We start from the raw sequence: 18,236 nt of genomic DNA, 5'->3' as shown, positions 1-18,236 counted from the left end.
TATTAATGCCTGGGGCTGGGTGTAGCCTGCTGCTGCTGCACAAATATGCAATAACAAAGCCACTGGACGGCTGCCTGGAGTGCTATCAGGCTGGCCCCTGTCACAGCATTAACAAGGACCATCAGTCCCTACAACATCTGTGGCATGCACGAAGGACTACATCACTTACAGCAAAGTGAAAACGAGCCATTTATTTAAGACAGGTTCTTCACATTCATGAGTAAACAACCATTGCTCTTGAATTAACAATAAAATATCTTTTTTTTTCTTTCGCCAGCACTATAGCCAATCTTTACCTGCAGGGACTCTTAACTGCCCCCAAATGTCTGATGGACTTTTTTTTCACATATTCAGTTTTTTTTTTCCTCTCAGCACACTGGAACTTTTTTATGTGCGCTACATGGTGTGAACTGCCTTTTCCCACAAGAGCTAACGTCAAACAGACTCTAACCAAACTCCCAGTAAATAGTTCACATCATCAGAACAGAGGAAAAGAGTTTTCATTGGCTCAATTAGGTTAGAAGCATGTTGTTAAACAGATGTTTTTGTACTCCACTGTCACGGCTAACCTTCAGGAAGGCGGTCTGAGAAGACCTGGAGCAGCACAGCTCACTAAGGACACCCATATGAGCTGACTTTCCACTGGAGTGATTTCATCAGTAATGAGGCACTATAAGCTGCAGATGTTGTGTCAAACTCTCCAGCAGGAACCATGGCAACAGGATGAATACACACAGAGGACCTTGCCCAAGGTGATCCAAACACTCCTGTATGTGGTGACTCTGTGCCAAACTGGCTAATGTCTCTCAGGCAATGTTCATACTATAGTCTGCTCAGTAATTTAGACAAATCTGGTTGTACTTTACATATGAGAGCATGTTTAGTTTTACACATGCAAACCCCCCCAAGTGTATAAAGGATGGCGTCCTTTAATTTGGAAGTTTAAATTTCAGCTTCACTGATTTTACAGAATTTCCAAAACCAACAGGACTAAACTACTATAAGAAACACCTCAGGAGGTCACACCAGTGCAGCTCCAAGGTCTTCAATACGTAAAAAAATGCTGCAGAAATATTTGAAAAGTGGGCCCAGTTTGTTGAAAGAGAGAATCTTTATCTTGGCAGGAACAGCAAAGACAGGAAAACATTGCAGAGCAGCTCAACGTGTAAGAAAATCACTGAGTGCACAAACAATGTTTATTAGCTACAGCACAACTCTCTCAGATGTGTTATGTTTGGTCACCAGATTAATCGCCAACTGGCAATGATGTTGAAAACAAGTCTTTTCCACAGAGAAATCAAAATAGGGAAATAGTCAGCTGATATCCCCAAAATGTCTCCCTTGTGGAATAAATCTTCAGTTCCTTTGTCTTTTCTCTCTTTTTTCCTCTCCTTTGGTTCTGTTTACTGTTTGCTCTGTTTCTATGTGAATTAGGTGATGTAGATGCGGTGAAAGTCGTTGGCTCCGAAGGCACAGTTGCACTTGGGGCACTTCCTTTGTCGGGTGTCGTATCGCATCTTCAGGCATTCGTAGCAGAATACATGGAAACACTTGGTGAGCACCGTCTCTTTGTCCCGTGTGTTGCAACAGGGGCAGCGCAGTTTGGCCTAGAGGGAGATAAATTAATCGTTTATGGGCCAACCATTGTTGGCATTGTTAAAAACCTCCACAATGCCTAGTAATGCAGCTAATACTCAGGGTGTAACAGCTGAGAGTCTCCATATCCCCAAAGTACAAAGTGATCATAATATTTGCAGAGGTTTACGCTCACTTTTTGGCCCCTACTAATGAATGAGAAACCTGCCCTCCTGCCAGCTAATCAAGCAGATCATAAAGCTGACAACAAATTACTTTTCTATCTAAATTACTATTTCTGTCAACACAAGTGCTCTCCAGATTTTTCTCAGAAGCTGTTGGTGTTTTTGTAGATTCCTCTTCACTGACACAGGTTAATTAAAGTCATAAACCTTTCTGCACATTAACAATGTTCTCTCACCTTGTACTGATTGATCTCTTCCTGCAGGATCTCATCAGCATCAGAATAAACCTCCACCTTCTTCTGTTTTTCCAGCTTCCGCCTCAGCCTGGACAAATCCTCCTAGTGGGCGTTTAGAGAGGAGAGGCATTGGAGCTGCAACCAATTGTGATCTGAGAACCTCAAAGGTACCCTGTGTGAGTTTGGGAGCAGATCCCCATTCCTGAAATACAACATACCTGAGCTCGTTTCAGGTTGCTGCTCTCCCTCTCCCGGGCAGTGCGGTTCTCCGCCACAGAGACCTGGATCTCCTTAAGTTTGGCCTGCGTGTGCTCCAGCTGCACCTTCAGGTCCTCTGCCAGCTGGGCAGCCTCCACCGCCTGCAGCAGGGAAGGAAATGGATACACTCAATAAAAAAAAAAAAACTAATGGTGAGATTCCTGAGCTGTAATGTGCTGGAGGTACAGTAGCTTGATATTCTGAGTCTGTCCTTTTGTTTCAGGTTTGGGGATTTAACTATGTACTCACTTAAACAGAAGCAACTTATTCCCCCCCACATTTTTTAAAAATCACATTTCAACATGCTGGTTTTGATTGTTTTAGTGTTATTGTTATGGTTGTTCCTACTTGGGTAGGTAAAAGAATTCTCACAGTATAGTAATCTAAGAAACTATGTGATGTCATTTACTTTTGCTATTTGCTTTACTTGGCATATTTGCAGTCTCATCCATCACCTGGTCATTACCTAAAATGCCACAAATCAGGGATTTTTCATGAAAAATATCAGTATGAGAAGAAGCTAGTTTTAATTTGCTAAAATGTAGCTCATCAGTTCAATAATTTACAGCCTTTCGAGCATGTCAGAATTTTCACAAGCACCAAATAAATATACCTACAAGTGCTACTTTGACACTTGCTATTACCCAGATCCTCTTTCAATTCTACAAAGCTTTTACACTTAGGAACATAGGCATGTGTCAGCAATCGCACCATGCAGTCATTAATAGCAATGAACTGTGCGCCTGATTAATAGTATCTCTCTCATCACCTTCCTCTTGTTGAGTTCTAATGCTTGTGTCCGGACAGCGAGCTCTTTTTCCAGAGCAGCAAGTGTGGTCTGGAGGACACCCTCTTTTTCTTCTAGCTTCTGCACCACCAACAGCTGGGCATCCACCTGTGAAATGCAGCAGCCAGTTGATATTTCACTTTCCTGGCAAAATGAAAAAGATAAATTCTGTATTTCCAGGTTGAAAAGCTACACTCCACCTGGGTTTTGAATGTGAGAACTTGGTCTGCCAGCTCCTCCTTTTCCTCTTTCAGCAGCTTGTAGATCTGATTCGATTTAATTCGCTCACTCATCAGCTTAAAATTGGCATCATCCTTTTCCCGTAACTGCTGTAACAGACGGCTGTTCTGCTCCTGCATGTCCTCGAAGGCCTGGCCAGTTACATCCATCTCACTAAGCAGGGCTTCCTCCTCCTCAAGAGATGCATAGGTGTCAGTGATCAATGACATCAATATTTGTTGTTGCCTCTGGCCTCTGATTTAAAAACAGTCGGGCCCTGATAGTGTACGTACTGAGGGTAAATTATCTAGCTTTAGTTCAGGGCTACATTCCTCCAATAAAACTATGCATCTATATAGATAATTGTTGCCACAAATGAAAATAAGCATTCAGATAATGTGCATGAAATAAAAATGTTTGCAATACATTCAGAGGATGCATTTCCTAAGATTTTAAAAGAATTGACCAGCATCAACTTTAAATGGCTACTTACAAAAAACAAAACATCATACATCATCAGCGTAATTACAGAAAATCGGAGGCTTTGGCTACCAATGTAGCTTCTAAAATAAAAACATGCATGTTATCTCACTGAATCAAAATCCCTCCATCCAATCTATGTGGTATCGTTGGTTCAAAGACTCACAAATGTGTACTATCATCATATACTAGGGTTTATACCTTTACTGGTCTGTTCATTTTGTTGTTGTTGCCTCATTTTGGTCCCCACTGCACAAGTACAAGCCAACTAAGGCCCACAAACAAAAGTCACATGAACTCACAAGTAGCTTGTTCATGTAATAGTTTTTGGCAATTGGGCTCACTACAAAGGTTTTTTTTTTATTATTTTAAATTTGAGCAACCAGGAACAGGAGGTAAGAAATCAACCTTGTCTTAGTCCAAAAGAGTCAAGTTGCAGCACTTTAACACAATACCTGATAAGAAAGCAAATGCAAAGAACTAAATTAATCATTCTGAGTCCATTCTGTGTTCTGCCTTTTACTAATTATGTTCCACTAAACCTCCCAAGCATGCAGAGCTGCAGGCTATCTGATCTCAACAGCTGTCTCTTTTATGCTCATAAGTGGGGTGGAACCACAAGTAAGCAATTCAAAATAAAATAGGTACTCTTTTACTTTTTTGGGTAATTTTTTTATATTTTATTTGACTAAATTTTTCTCTGGTGGTCTTTGTCTAATTATTTGCTTTGCAGAAGACACAAACATAAACATCATGGAATCAAAACTTAAGCAGTAAATGTTCATGTCTGCCTTGATGACATAGGTGAAGATAATATTCACATTAAGTAATAAGCCTCTAAGACTGACAATTGCTGATGTCAGACCAAGGTTAACAGCTGAGTGAATATTATTGTGACAAGAGCATTACATTACCTAATGTGGGTGTGTCCACCATCTACGCAACTCAATTGTAGTTAGAATTACTATGACATTACTTAAGCATCATTTTACTCTGGTCAGATCACTGTTTCATAGTTTCCATCTCATCTGGTCACTGTCTGAGTTTTCTTGACTTATTCCAATGAGAGTGTCTCAAGAGATCTGGGGCAAGTGAGTGAGCTCAGAATGGACAGCACTTTACTTACTTACTTATTTAGAAGGCTTATCCAAAAAAGACTTACTTTCATTTTTGTTTTGAAATATGTTTCCCTTAAATGTTGACATGACAGGATAGCGTAGCACTCGTGAGCAAAGTTAATTCATTTGTTCCAGATCCAAATTTACATATTTTGGAGTGACAAACTCACTAAATTCAGCTTAGTGCACATGATTTAATTGATGCACCAAGATTATGGAGACATTTTTATGAGGTTTTTAAATATCTTTAAAAAGATAAAAAGGCTGTAATCCTTTGAATAATTGTTTACACACACAGTACTAGTTGATATTGTATGTACTGAAAAAACCTGTCTGAAACTAAAACATGTTGGTCGCAAATGTCAACACTCAGAAATATCATAAAATGTTACCAACAGATCAACCCAAAGTTAATCATCCAATCAAATGTAAATGAAATGACACAGCATTAGATTTCAGTTCCTTTCTGGTGGTCTAAGATTAGGAGAACCTCTTTCTTAGGCAAATGTGACACTCATTACAATACTCTTAGTCTTAACACAGGCGGTCTGTTTATATACATCTGGTGGATTCCCAATGCCTTGAAGTCAGCCTTTTTGCATATAGGCTGATCATTTCTGAAAAACAAATGGTTCTACAAATTCGAAGTAGTTTAACTTTTATTATGGTACCTGTCAATTTGCTGCTATGATCCACTGTAAAAGTTATGTGTGTATATAAAAGTTGCACCTAAAACCTTTGGGTGAACATGTGACCACTAGCCTCATATTTCCTCGCTCTCTACACTGACTGTTCAGCAAAGTCATAATGGCATACACACCTGCTTCGTGGCAGCAAGTTTCTTTTGTAGATGCTCAATGGTTTCTTCTGCAACTCTGATTTTCCTGAGAGCATCTTCATCAGCGAGCTTCTTGCTTTCCTTCCTCTCCCTCTCTTCGAGCTCTCGCACCCTCATCCTTAACTCATCCACCTGGATCATTTGACAGAATAGGACATCATCAGTATTTTTTTTAGCAGCTAACACAGAGCTTTTGTCTGACATGCAAAAATGACAAGCAGGCAAGATAGCAAAGAACTACAAACCTCAGCTTTAGATTTGCGCTCAGCTGCCATGAGCTGCACTTTGTCCCTCTGCTCCTTTGGAGCTGACTTGTACATGTCCAACAAGAGTTTCATTTCTTTCTGGGACTCCTGGGCTTTCCTGATAAGTTCAAATTACAGAAACATAAGCAATCAGAACAAAGTGAGTAGCTGATTGCTTTAAAGCACACAAACTCACACACTTGAGAATAGTAATATGAGGCTTTTAACAGCCTTTAGTGATGCCAGACTGGCAGTTTGTAATTTATGCCTTCACAAGTGTCTACTTTTATTTTATCAATGAAGATTTTGGCCTCAAATATTATATTGTATTATATTGTAAGATGTGACTATGAACAAATACAGGTTTAACTAGAATCCAAAGTGGATAAATTAGAAGGAGCTTGTACTTCAGTTCTACTCTGAGCATCTTCAGTGTGTCCGAGTCCTTCCTCTTTAGCTCATCGCTGCGCTGTCTCTCTCTCTCACGCTCCCTCTCTCGTTCTCGTTCGGCCTCCCTCTCCCTCTCCCTGGCCCGCTGTCTCTCCAGTTCCTTCCTCCTCTCCTCTTCTTCCTCCTGGTCTTCATCCTCCTCTTTCTTTACATCAATGCTATCACTCGTTGTCTCCTCAAGAATAAGAACTCCTGTGTCACCACTCTGACAACGCAACTGTGAGTAAAAGAAAAACAATTACTAAAAATCACTATTTTTAAACATTGTTTTCAATAAATGTATCTATTGTTTCGATTTTACTTAGAACATTTCTCTGAATCTCAATAAAAACACAGTAACCACTTGACCATGAATCACGTCATCTACCTTATTGATCTCCATCTGTGTTTCCCGCAACTTCCGCTTAAAACGCTGCACATCACCTTTCAGCTGCAGGTTGTGGTTCTGAAGACTGCTGATTAAGTGCCGCATCTCTCTGTTGATTGGTCCTTAGAGTGCAAAGACCAGTATTGAAAACCAGAATGGTGTATGTGAAAATATCTGTGTAGTTTTGTTATGAGTAATTAACCATTATCTGGAGCTGTAAAGGATGAAGTCTACTGCTTAAATGGCATCATGGTACTAATTTTAAAGAATGTGTTAATGTAATAATACATTATCTAAGCATAATCTGTTTCTCTTGCAGATTATGAAAAGAATTTCCACTGATCTAAAAAATGAAACTTGATATGCATCAAATATATTACAGTTATGGTGTTGACTCATTGGCAAGTGTATACATCTTCATTGATGTGTGAGTGTGCTTGAAAAGGTACCTGCTTGCTCATTTGCTGCCAGATTTTGCTCAAACTCGATGCGCAGCATTTCATACTCTTTGCGCACCTGGGCTAAGGTATCCTCCAGTTGGATGACATCTGTCCGCAGCTTCTTCTGAAGGGACAGCTCATCACTCTGAATAATTGAAAACACCAACACATTGCTATTCTTCACCAAGCAGTGTTAATAACCCACACATTTCCAAAGAAAAAAAAATAAAATTGTAAAGACAAACCTGTAATGCAACAACACTGAGTTCAAGTCTGTGCATAGTTAACTGCATGCTGGAGTGTTATATTTTCCCTGATTAATAATTTGTTTGTCTACGTGAGACAAATTTTAAACCTTTAAAGAATTACCTCCATGTGCTCAATTTGTCGAAGGTGGGCATTCTTTGCAGTGAGCAGGAGTGCTCTGGCTTCATCCAGCTGGGTTTTAACTCCTAGAGACTCGTTGTACAGGAGGGAGAACTGAGACTGCAGACATTTGTACTCTAGAGTCTCTTTCACAACCTCTTCTGGAATATTGCGCAAGTCCATCTGAAAAATGAAATTGTTGATTGACATTACATCAAAGATTAAAGAACATTAAGATTTTGTGATCTCTGTTAATACGTTACATTGAGCCAGCCTGTGGCTCAATGCAACCTTTCCTGTTGTCTCAGGAAATGGACTTCCAAGGCGTAGTTGTTCGTAGTTGTTCCATCCTATTGTGAAAATACTATCTTTACCTTGAGTTTCTCGCTCTCCCTTACAGCTTCCTGTAGCTCCACCTGCAGTTTCTCCAGCTCTGCCATGCGACTATTTGCTAACTCCTGGTTGTGCTCCAACTCTGCATTTAGACTCTCAAACTAAGATTAAAAACAAGGACAGTGTATTATAGGATTGGTAGGTATTTCACTTAAACACACTTTTGCCGGCACATCTCTGATCAATTAAAACTTGCATCTGAGCTGTGACATCAGTTACATAAAAAAAAAACGGATAATTCCTATAAATGCTCACCTTCTGAATATTCAGTGTAATCTGGCCTCCAGGTAGTCCACCTGAGCTGCCAGTGCTGCTGTATCCGGATTTCAGCTACAGAATTAGGTAATAAAAGAAGTTATATATAAAAAAAATAAAAAACAAAAGCAAACAAAGCCACCACCACATACTTGGTGCTGTGGACCTATAACATCATTCAAACTGTGTTTATTTTCAAGATCCAAATAACAATACTCAATCAATTCATTCTCTGACTATGCATCAGTGAGAGCCGCTGATTTAAAGTTGAGGACCTTATCACTGTCAGCTTGTGTTAGAGAGGGAAACTGCCTGAGCCTGCACCTTATGAACAGCTCTAAAAAGTTGACAAACAAACATGAGAAAAAGGAACAGACGAGCATGTGGGATGCACACACATTATCACACAAACACACCTGCTCCATGGCCTCCGCCAAATGTTTGTTGAGTTTTTGCTCTCTGTTGCGGAGTTTCTCAATGTCCCACTGCAGGTCCTCTACTGTTGTCTCCATCTCAGACACCTTAGTTTCAGAGCTGGTCACCTTGTCCACCAACTCATTGTACTGCAAGACAGCCATACATGGCAATAGCTTCAGTGCAAGTACAAATCAAAGTCAGCGGGTACACATTTTCACACCCTCCATCCATCTTTCTGACACACTTGTTCATACCCACACACACATACAGATATTGCCCATACATGCTTGGGTGTCAACCCAAGAACACTGTAAAGGACATTGTACCTCCATGGCCATTTTGTGGTGTCGTCCCTGCAGGAAAGTGGCCAGGTCCCGCAGTCGACTGTTCTCCTCCAGCAGAGTGTGGTTCACATTGATGATCTCAGACTGGGTCTCATCATCACACGCTATCAAAGAGGCACAAGTTAGCAGTGTGCAGTGTAAGTGGAGCTGATGAGTTCCTAGAAAATCATGCTCATATCACACAACAACTTGAAAATTGAATTATTTACCTATAATATGGGATGTTTACCAATGGCACTTATATGAATGACTTAATTCCAAGCATGTCTCCACAGTTACCTGTAGTCTGGACCTGCTTGCACATGTTGTCGATGCGACTGTGCAGCCTGTCAAAGACGCAGACCAAACAGGCGATGGCCTCTTTGCTGAACTGCATGCGGTCCTGGAGATGCAGGGTAAGTTCCTCCTCACTGCTTTGCTCCAATGTGGCCAAGAAACCTTTGGCATTCTCACTCAGGGGAGGAAGAGGTGGTGATGTATCTGAACACAGCAAGAAATGGTTTTGCTGAAGTTTTGGGGTTTTTTCGGACTTAGTACAACAGGTAATAATAGTGTAAAGCATTATATTTCAGACCTCATTCAGCAAACTGTATGTTCCCTCGTAAAAATAGATACCCCAAACGCTTACATGTTTGGCTTCTTACAATAAACACGTGGAAAGTAAGTACACATTCACGGGGACACGTTTGTGGATTATAGCTCTGCCATATAATCACTCAGGTTGTCATTAGGCTAACACCACGCCTGTGCAACTGCCGCTGAACTTTCTGACCAGCTGTACAGTCAGCTCCCTCATCTACTCTCTCTTCACCCACAACTGTGTGAATGTCTATGACAATAACATCATTATGAGATCTATGGGTGACACAACAGCTGTGGACCAGATAAGCCCTAAAAAAGCATCCAGCACCTTCTGTCTTTCTGCTCCACTTACAACCACAATGTATACCTAGCCAACAAAAGAGTAAGTTATTAGCTGTATTATTGTAGTTTCAGTCATGTTTCAGAATGGTTACACCACTTTTCTATTACCACAAGTACAAAACGAAGGTTGACTAAGGACTATGTGGTCAATTCTAATTAATCAAAATGAATTCGGTGGACATTATGGAGGCTTTTCTGAAATTTGTTGTTAGGAAAAATATACTGACCTGTAGTTGAGTCCTGTGATGGCTCTGTAAGCGTCATCAGCTCTTCTGACCCTGCAGGAGGAGGGGGCTGCTGCTGCTCTGGCTGATGCTCTTCCTGGTGCTCCTCCTGCTGCTGCTCTGTTTGCTCTCCCTCATTCTGGGCTTCTGGAAGAGGAGGTGGAGGAACAGCAGAAGTTGGAGAAGCCAGAGTGACACCATCTTCCTCCATTGGTGTGGGATCAGGAAGAGGGGCCAAGGGTGGTGTAGGGGTGGATGTAGCTGAAGCTTCTGGCTCAATACGTTTGCGTAGAATCTGCACACTCTCTTCGAGCTGCAAATGGCAGATACAAGGTTTTAAAGACACGTTAGTGGAAAAAGTATTACAAGTTTAGAAAACATTTTCATCTAGTGTTGGCCAAACAAAAGTGCAGAGAGTACCTGCGACCAGTAGCGGTTAACAATCAACAGAGTAGTGTCATCAGTGGCTTGTCTCTTCTCCAGCTTCTCAATTTTCTCTCGTAATTCATCCTCCATCGCCTGCCTCTGCTCCAAGCGTTCACATAGTTTCTTATTCTTAAACTGGAGCACTTTCATGTCCATTTCCTCCTGCATAGATCAAATACAAACAAAGAGTCAAGGAGAGTCAGGATTTTGTTTGGCAAATAAATTTTAAAGGAATTCTTTGTTTAGAAGTATTAGTAAAAAATAAGTATAAATGATGACTGACCGTAGAAGAGACTCCAGCTATGCGAATGGGCTCGATGAGGGTGGTGGTGGTCTTCTCCTCTTTTTTACTTTTCTTCTCGGGTGGGCCAGGAGGGCTGTCCCCCCCTGAGGGACGCTTTCCTCCCCCAGCACCTGACATCCTTCCTTCCTCTGTAAGACATTACACAGGACACAGAGTGTTCGCTCTTACAGTTTAAAAGAACATCGGTTTCATTCAGAGAACTCATTCATTTAATGACAGCTAGTCAGCGGCATTAGCTTCACACCCCATTCGAAGGAGCAGGGATTTAACAAGCTTTAAAATGGTTTTTCTTGGATTCGCTCGGAAACACGAGTTCCCGAACGGTTGCGGTAACAATATTGTGTGGATTATTGTGGTGATTAATAATGTGGCTTTTATACGAGCATTAACGCGAATTAGCATCCTTGCTAACGCTATGGATGCTAATGCTAACGATGAGCTGTCCGAGACCTGTTCGGTCAGCTGCAGCATTCAAAGGCTGGAAGCTGGCATTTATATTTACTGACCATCACTGCACACGCAAAACAATGTGTAAATAAAATCGATCCGCGCAAATGCATTCAAGCTGAAAAATATTATGCTTACAAACCTTTACAAGAACCGATTCAAAGTGTATCTCGGGGAATACAGGGAAACCATCGGAAATGACGAAAATTTACTTCCACATGCAATTTATTTTTCAGCAAAAATCACAAAAATCGACATTGGATTAATGAATGATCACAGTTTAACGATACGCGAATGTAAAATGGATCTATGATATGCATATACAAAAAAATAATGGATTTAAAAACACAAATAAATAAATAATGGTGCAGTTTTCCTCCCGGCCTCGGGGGGCAGCACTGCCGCAGCTTGCAGGCATTGCCTGATTCGAGGAATGTGAGCGAATGTCAATCAGTCTTGTTTTGCTGGTTTATGCCAATATCATCAGCTAATTTTGCAAGTGTCGCCGCGGATTCTCACAAAGCCATGGCTCCATGGTAGACACATAAACCGAAAATGGCAGTATTATAAATCGTTTCTTATTTGCTGTCTTCTTTCGTCGCTCGATTTCGTATATGGTGAGTAGCTTCCTCTTCGGTCAGTGAACCTACTCCTGCAGCAAGGACGAAGCAGAAACACAGCTAGCTAGCTGTTCTGATGGAGCAAGGGCACGTTTACAGATAAATGCAGCGAGGACCGAAAGTATACAAGTAACTGAATAAGAATACCCTGCTAACGAGAATTACCAATAAACTCTAATCAAAACTCATGACTTCCTGACTTCAGCTGTTCCTGGTTCACGTCATACAGCAGTGTTACAAACTCTGACTCGTTACTGTCATGTTACAGATTGATAATCTGTCAGCATGACCAAGGACATAGTTGTTGGAGATGAACTGCCGGACTGGGTGGGAGCCAAGGAGTTCTACCAGAAATATGATCCCAAAGAGGTCATCGGCAGGTGAGTCCAACAAACAAGCAAGAGTCAGACGTTTTGTGTTTTCTGAAGGAATGATAGAAACCAGGGTTCTCTGTCTGCCACAGGGGTGTTAGCAGTGTGGTGCGCAGATGTGTGCACAGACACACCGGTCAGGAGCTGGCAGTGAAAATTATTGAGATCACAGCAGAGAGGATGACTGCCCAGCAGCTGGAGGAAGTGAAAACTTCCACGTTGAAGGAGATCCAAGTCCTGAACATGGTGAAGGGACACTCCTCCATCAGTATGTTGGAAGTCTCCTTTGGGCTGCACAACATAATTAGATTTCCATTTTTGAATATTCAGTCGTGCTGAAACCATTTTATGTCTTTTCATTTCCTGTAGTTACTCTCATTGATTCCTACGAGTCCGCAACCTTCATATTTTTGGTGTTTGACCTGTGAGTTTGAACTCGTACAGCAAAAGTGTCATGCACTTTCTGATTCTCCACTGAGATATATATGTTAACATACAATATCAGATATTAGTACTCTCTTGTTTTCATTTTCAGCATGAGGCGAGGAGAGCTGTTTGACTACCTCACAGAAAAGGTTACTTTGAGTGAGAAGGAAACCAGGTTAGGCCCGGCATGATTACACTGTATAAGCTAATAGATTTTTTGACAGCTTTCCGCCATTCTTGTATCTTGTTATTGTATTTTTGCAAGGTCACAATGCCTGTTGTACACCAATTATGTATTAGTTCCTTTTCTGCTGAATATTTTGGAAATATACTTAAAGTGACAACAAGTAATCTACATTCCACATTGACCATAAAAACAGAAGATGCTACAGTTTATAAAGAAAGTCTACTGAAACTGTGGAAACAGTTATGCTTTGTAAATCTGTTGGTCTATAGGAGTATAATGCGAGCTCTGCTGGAAGCAGTGCAATACCTCCACTCCCTCAGCATCATTCATCGGGATCTAAAACCCGAGAACATCCTCCTGGATGACCAGGGACACATCAAGCTGTCTGACTTTGGTTTTTCAGTGCAGCTACAGCCTGGAGAAAAACTTCGAGGTACTGTGGTATGTCTGGGATCACTGTTGTCATTCAGAGTCAAAATATTTATATAGTCTTTCTTTTAATCAGAGCTTTGTGGGACCCCTGGGTATTTGGCTCCTGAAATACTGAAATGTTCCATGGATGAAACGCACCCCGGTTACAGCCAGGAGGTAGACCTGTAAGTATTTTGGCAGTTATAAATTTTTTTTATTTTTTTTTTTACCTAGAATAATTACAAACCATGATCCATGAACCATGGTGTTGACCTTTTAATTATTACATTTTTTTTTTGCCTACTTGTTTTGATGTTTCTGTCCTAAAGCTGGGCATGTGGAGTGATCCTTTTCACATTACTAGCTGGTTCACCACCATTCTGGCACCGCAAACAGATGCTGATGCTGAGGATGATCATGGAAGGTCGCTATCAGTTCAGTTCCCCGGAGTGGGACGACAGGTCTGACACTGTGAAAGATCTGGTAAGCTTACGCAATTATGCATGTACAGAAGTCGTGACATTCACATGCTGGTGGTATTTTCATATTTTTTGTTTATTTATTGCATCTATTTGCTTGTGATTCTCAGATATCCAGACTGTTGGTGGTGGACCCAGCTGTCCGCCTCACTGCTGAGCAAGCTCTAGCACATCCCTTCTTCAGACAGTACCAGAAGGAGGATGTGCGGCTCTTCAGCCCAAGAAAAACATTTAGAGTGAGTCATTTTGTTGATCTGGCTTATATTTATAAGATGATCTAAAATTTCAACTTTGAACAGAAGTGGTTGTTCAACATTATGGGAGGAAGCAAAAAAAAAAGCTCAACATTGTTATTTGTTTTCCTGTCTTGCCTCCTCAGGTGTTGATAGTCAGCGTGCTGGCATGTATCAGGATGTACAGTCGTTACCGTAAAGCTCGCCCGTTGACTCGGGAGGTGCTGGCCAGAGATCCATATTCCATTCGTGGTGTCCGCAAACTTATAGATGCCTGCGCCTTCCGTATCTATGGGCACTGGGTGAAGAAAGGAGAGCAGCAGAATCGAGCCGCCCTCTTTCAGAACACAGCTAAGATCATGCTGCTGGACCTGGAAGACTTTGAGACATAAAATGTCATCCTCATTCCTAACTATCTGAATTTTTTATTTAACCATTTGCATGACTGTAATGTTTGTTTTTGTCTTGTCGAATTACTGTTTAATTTTAAGCTGAAGGATTCAGGGACCCCAGATGATTGTATGCCTCAATACACACTGCGGCTCTCTAAGCATGCACAACCTAAAATGCCTTATCTGTGTTTTGCTCTGAGTTTGCTTGTCTGAAAACCTTCGTTGGGCCATCATGTTTGCAGTAAAGGTCACGTTGTAAAATTAGTTGATAAAACCACAGAAACTTTAGTTAAATTATGCATATTTAGGATTTTATCTGATGTTAAACAGAGGAGAGCACTGAGTGTCTGACGTACACATCCAATTACTGTGATTAATTATTTAATAGATAATTGTATGTATGTGAGTTTATGGATTCAAACACAGATTTACAGATATTCCAGTGTTACAAATAACTACCAGAGGACCCGTGACACATTTAAGTACAGTAGCTGAAGTGTTTTTTGTAACCAATCATACATGCAGATATTCCTATCTAGGAAGTTACAGTAACAGACCATTTTTGACTGAATAAGCTACTTAAACTAACCAACTACATTCCTTATCCAGTTCATTGTTCAGTGTAAAAAACAGCACTTTTCTGAAAAGTGCCTGTCCAACAAATGTACAGTAGGTTTTATTGACTATAGAATAAATATTTCAGTCTAAATTATTTTTATTTTGTCTTTTTTATGGAAATCATGCTGGCTGTCTGGATGGAAAAAGCTTGAGGGAACTCTCATCATCCTTTATTTTTTGGTCTTGTGGTTGAGCTTTGGTGAGTCTAACACCCTGTTGTGCCCATCTGCCATTTCTTTAATTCAGTGATCAAGCTGTCCAGACACAAGCATCATCTGCTCTCTGACTTCTTTCTCATTGAGTGTCTTTACCTCTGATGTGGGACCTGAAAATGAGGAAAGGAAGCAGTTAGAAAACACAGTTTGGGGTATTATTTATGGACCACTGTACTCAATACTGCTGTGATTTGGGATCGTACCATTTGTGTTGGGTGTTTCCTGTGTTTCAGGAAAAACACCTTTCTCTGGTAAAACTTCTCCTTCTATGTAAAAAATGCAAAATAAAGAATGATCTACTAACAAAACTGATCAAAAGACCTTTATCAAGAGTATTCTGTCCAACTAATATAGCTTAAACAATGTTAAGTACAAATAAGCTTTAAGTACTTTTTATACTTTGGAAAAATGGAAGATTAACAATTGATTTGCAAACAAACATCTTACAGGTTTGTAATCAAATTGTTTGTTCTTTCAATCTGCTTGTGCACATTTACAGAATTCTTTACATTATTTTCTTTACTTCTTAAATAGCAAAAACTTATTATGAGGGGAATGAAAAGGGTCCTGCAAGCCTAGATAAGCCTTTTCCATGCCATTGTAGAGCCTTATTGTAGTTTTTGTTACCTGGAGCAGAAAAATCCTCAGGGTCTAGGTTCTCGGTATATGTCAAAGACAAATCCAGTTTAATCTATGAGATGGTAAAAAAGAAGTGATTCTAATTTAAATACAAAAAAGTATATCAGAACATACTGGGAACATTTAATGCAAGATAAAGATTTTATTTTTACCTGTGGAGTGAAAACATATTTGTATAGTTTGTAGTGTCTCAAATAATTGTTATAGATGTACTCAAATATACAGTTCACCTCCTTAGCGCTAAAGAGGGCGATGCTAAAGGGAGGACGCTGCATTTGGAAGACATAAACAATAGAATGAGAGGTAGAAACTTCACAAAATTAAAAATGATATTATTAGAAAAACAGCTTCTACTTGTACGCACCCTGACTGAGTGAGTGAGCAGAAGTTCCTTGCAGTATTTTAGACAATGTTCTAAGTTGTTGAGTGGTGTTTCTACAAGACAGGAATTTAAAAAATATCCTATAAAATCTGAAGAACATGTAAATAACCCATCCGAACAAGCTGACTCCCAACCAGATCAGGCCCTGACCAGTGGCGCTCAAGTGTGACTTGAAATGTTAAATTCAAAACTGACTACGGTATATACAATAACATTCTCCATAATATTTAAATATTGAATTGGTCATTGATTTGAAAGAATTAGTAGACTATGTACTCTAAGTATACACCCTCATGGGGAAGGGTTGCCTTTGCAATTTCTCAATCTATGTTGAAATCCAATTCCATCCTCACCCAGTAAGCATAAGTATTATTAGCAATCTGATTTTACTTACCAACGTTGGCGTCATGGATAGATTTGATGATGGACAATAGGGCAGATGTTTGTTCCTTTTTGAAACTGTTCTCTCTGGTAAAAAGCACCGCCTGCACATACAACTCCAACAGCACTCCTCTTTTTGGTTCAGGGAGGTCAACTCCAAGCACTCTGCACAAGATGCTGTCACAGAGGGGGAAATGGGACAGAAAAATGAAATCAGATGTGTGTGTGTGTGTGTGTGAACTTCAGAAATCATAAACAGGGGCAGAAACCTCTCCAGGTCTGGAATAGACTCCATGTTGTCGATCTCCTCCATGTCATGGTAGCTTACATGTGTCCTGAAAAGACCCAGGGAATCGATCCAAGGTTAGAAACCTCATTTACTAAAACAAGACTTTGATAAAGCAGCAAAGAATCGAAATGAATCTTAGCTGTATTATAGACAAGGCGCTCACCATAGCATCAGTTTAGCTTTGAGGTCATACGGCATCTTCAGAGCAAAACAAAATTTAGTTTCGGCAATTCAGTAGAACAGTCACACCAACCGAGCAGCGGATTAATGTGAAGGGTTTACCGTCATTTTCGTATTTCTTTCGCCGGGTGTATTACAGAGCAAACGGCAGAAGTTAACTCTGTCATAAGTTTCGCAACACATGTCAAAATACGTGTCCTTTGTAATCACGTAGAAGTATTTAAATGTGAAATCACTTCCTGTTTGGTTACCACGCTGTATCCTAGCAACAGTAACCCGCCTTTTCTACCCCCCCCCCCCCTCATTTACACATATACGCATGTATGTATAATATTATACATGTAATATAATATATATTATTACACATTTTTTCATCTGATGAAAAGAAAGAAATACACAGTTAGCTAGTTAACTAACTCTTGGACTATACACTAGAATAAAATTACATCAGGAATTTGAGATCTCCCCTGTTTCAGTTATAATTACTTAAAAGTTTTCCTTATTCTTGCACTTACAATTTGTCTGTTTAAATGAACAGCAAAGTCTCACCACTTCTCTTACTAACGCTTCCAACTGAACACAACTGATACCAAAGCCGAATGATTCCTATCATTTTGTAACAGCTACACCACAATCATTACAGCCCACTTCACGTCAGATAATAGGCCTGGTCACATTACAAAGCATTTTGCAAACTTATTTGTCGGCTATCTGAAATGACCAAGAACAACCTAGAATTTTGGCCACACGTCCAATACATTTCCAACAACAAAACCAAACATAACCAATCAGGTGAGAAGTGTTTGGAGAGCCGGTACGATAGAAAATCAGCAGACCAAACCGATCTGAAGTGATGAAAAAGGGTGAAGGACAGTGAAGGTCATGGGATGACTTGTCCCCTTTTAAACGTCCCTCCAGGTGTTGGGGCAGCCTGGAGGGGTAACCTGGATGACCGGGGGCAGTTTGCCTTGGGTGCTGAGGCTTTCAGGGTTGACTGCTGACCCGGTAAGTGATGCAGACTGTGGACTGAGAGAAACATGTAACAAAGTAGCACCTTCCTGTTTGTGTGGTCTGAGTTTGAGTTTAACATTCAGAGGCCTCAGCATCCATACAGA

The 18,236-nt window shown here is 40.4% G+C and overlaps 3 protein-coding genes across 4 annotated transcripts; 1 reads left to right on the top strand and 2 right to left on the bottom strand.

Moving 5' to 3' along the window:
* Positions 1-176: 176 nt before the first annotated feature.
* rnf40 (ring finger protein 40) lies at positions 177-11,492 on the bottom strand. 2 transcript variants are annotated; one of them, XM_029528203.1, is made up of 20 exons: positions 11,441-11,492; positions 10,831-10,979; positions 10,542-10,709; positions 10,125-10,434; positions 9,253-9,453; positions 8,956-9,077; positions 8,629-8,775; positions 8,213-8,287; positions 7,939-8,058; positions 7,568-7,747; positions 7,208-7,343; positions 6,759-6,880; positions 6,349-6,608; positions 5,942-6,059; positions 5,679-5,828; positions 3,242-3,454; positions 3,024-3,149; positions 2,215-2,355; positions 1,997-2,098; positions 177-1,607 (listed from the first exon to the last, which is right to left on the bottom strand). In XM_029528203.1, the coding sequence occupies exons 2-20, from the start codon at positions 10,966-10,968 to the stop codon at positions 1,431-1,433; spliced, it is 3,006 nt and encodes a 1,001-aa protein (XP_029384063.1). In that variant the 5' UTR covers positions 10,969-10,979; positions 11,441-11,492; the 3' UTR covers positions 177-1,430. The 2 variants fall into 2 exon arrangements, with proteins under 2 accessions (XP_029384063.1, XP_029384064.1); XM_029528204.1 differs by having other exon boundaries at positions 3,242-3,451.
* Positions 11,493-11,731: 239 nt separating this feature from the next.
* phkg2 (phosphorylase kinase, gamma 2 (testis)) lies at positions 11,732-15,126 on the top strand. The gene is made up of 10 exons (XM_029528004.1): positions 11,732-11,915; positions 12,187-12,298; positions 12,382-12,557; positions 12,659-12,713; positions 12,825-12,890; positions 13,172-13,335; positions 13,408-13,498; positions 13,643-13,796; positions 13,903-14,028; positions 14,172-15,126. The coding sequence occupies exons 2-10, from the start codon at positions 12,204-12,206 to the stop codon at positions 14,415-14,417; spliced, it is 1,173 nt and encodes a 390-aa protein (XP_029383864.1). The 5' UTR covers positions 11,732-11,915; positions 12,187-12,203; the 3' UTR covers positions 14,418-15,126.
* cfap119 (cilia and flagella associated protein 119) lies at positions 14,021-17,274 on the bottom strand. The gene is made up of 9 exons (XM_029528005.1): positions 17,224-17,274; positions 17,105-17,139; positions 16,922-16,987; positions 16,666-16,829; positions 16,254-16,324; positions 16,042-16,158; positions 15,878-15,941; positions 15,454-15,516; positions 14,021-15,360 (listed from the first exon to the last, which is right to left on the bottom strand). The coding sequence occupies exons 1-9, from the start codon at positions 17,227-17,229 to the stop codon at positions 15,278-15,280; spliced, it is 669 nt and encodes a 222-aa protein (XP_029383865.1). The 5' UTR covers positions 17,230-17,274; the 3' UTR covers positions 14,021-15,277.
* Positions 17,275-18,236: the final 962 nt, after the last annotated feature.

This window comes from Echeneis naucrates, chromosome 19 (genome assembly GCF_900963305.1).
Source record: "Echeneis naucrates chromosome 19, fEcheNa1.1, whole genome shotgun sequence".
NCBI classification, from domain to species: Eukaryota; Metazoa; Chordata; class Actinopteri; order Carangiformes; family Echeneidae; genus Echeneis; species Echeneis naucrates.
Note: the sequence above shows the minus strand (reverse complement) of the source record. Positions and strands in the feature narration are given on the sequence as shown.

Excerpts from the sequence above, each read along its gene's own strand:
- rnf40 (XM_029528203.1), bottom strand. The coding sequence starts at position 10,968 with ATGTCAGGTGCTGGGGGAGGAAAGCGTCCCTCAGGGGGGGACAGCCCT. Across the intron at positions 7,748-7,938 it reads GGGAGAGCGAGAAACTCAAG|ATGGACTTGCGCAATATTCC; the intron begins GTAAAGATAGTA and ends TTCATTTTTCAG. Across the intron at positions 5,829-5,941 it reads AGCGCAAATCTAAAGCTGAG|GTGGATGAGTTAAGGATGAG; the intron begins GTTTGTAGTTCT and ends CAAATGATCCAG.
- phkg2 (XM_029528004.1), top strand. The coding sequence starts at position 12,204 with ATGACCAAGGACATAGTTGTTGGAGATGAACTGCCGGACTGGGTGGGA. Across the intron at positions 12,558-12,658 it reads GAAGGGACACTCCTCCATCA|TTACTCTCATTGATTCCTAC; the intron begins GTATGTTGGAAG and ends CATTTCCTGTAG. Across the intron at positions 12,714-12,824 it reads ATATTTTTGGTGTTTGACCT|CATGAGGCGAGGAGAGCTGT; the intron begins GTGAGTTTGAAC and ends TTTCATTTTCAG.
- cfap119 (XM_029528005.1), bottom strand. Across the intron at positions 16,830-16,921 it reads TCTATTCCAGACCTGGAGAG|CATCTTGTGCAGAGTGCTTG; the intron begins GTTTCTGCCCCT and ends CCTCTGTGACAG. Across the intron at positions 16,325-16,665 it reads TATCCATGACGCCAACGTTG|AAACACCACTCAACAACTTA; the intron begins GTAAGTAAAATC and ends CCTGTCTTGTAG.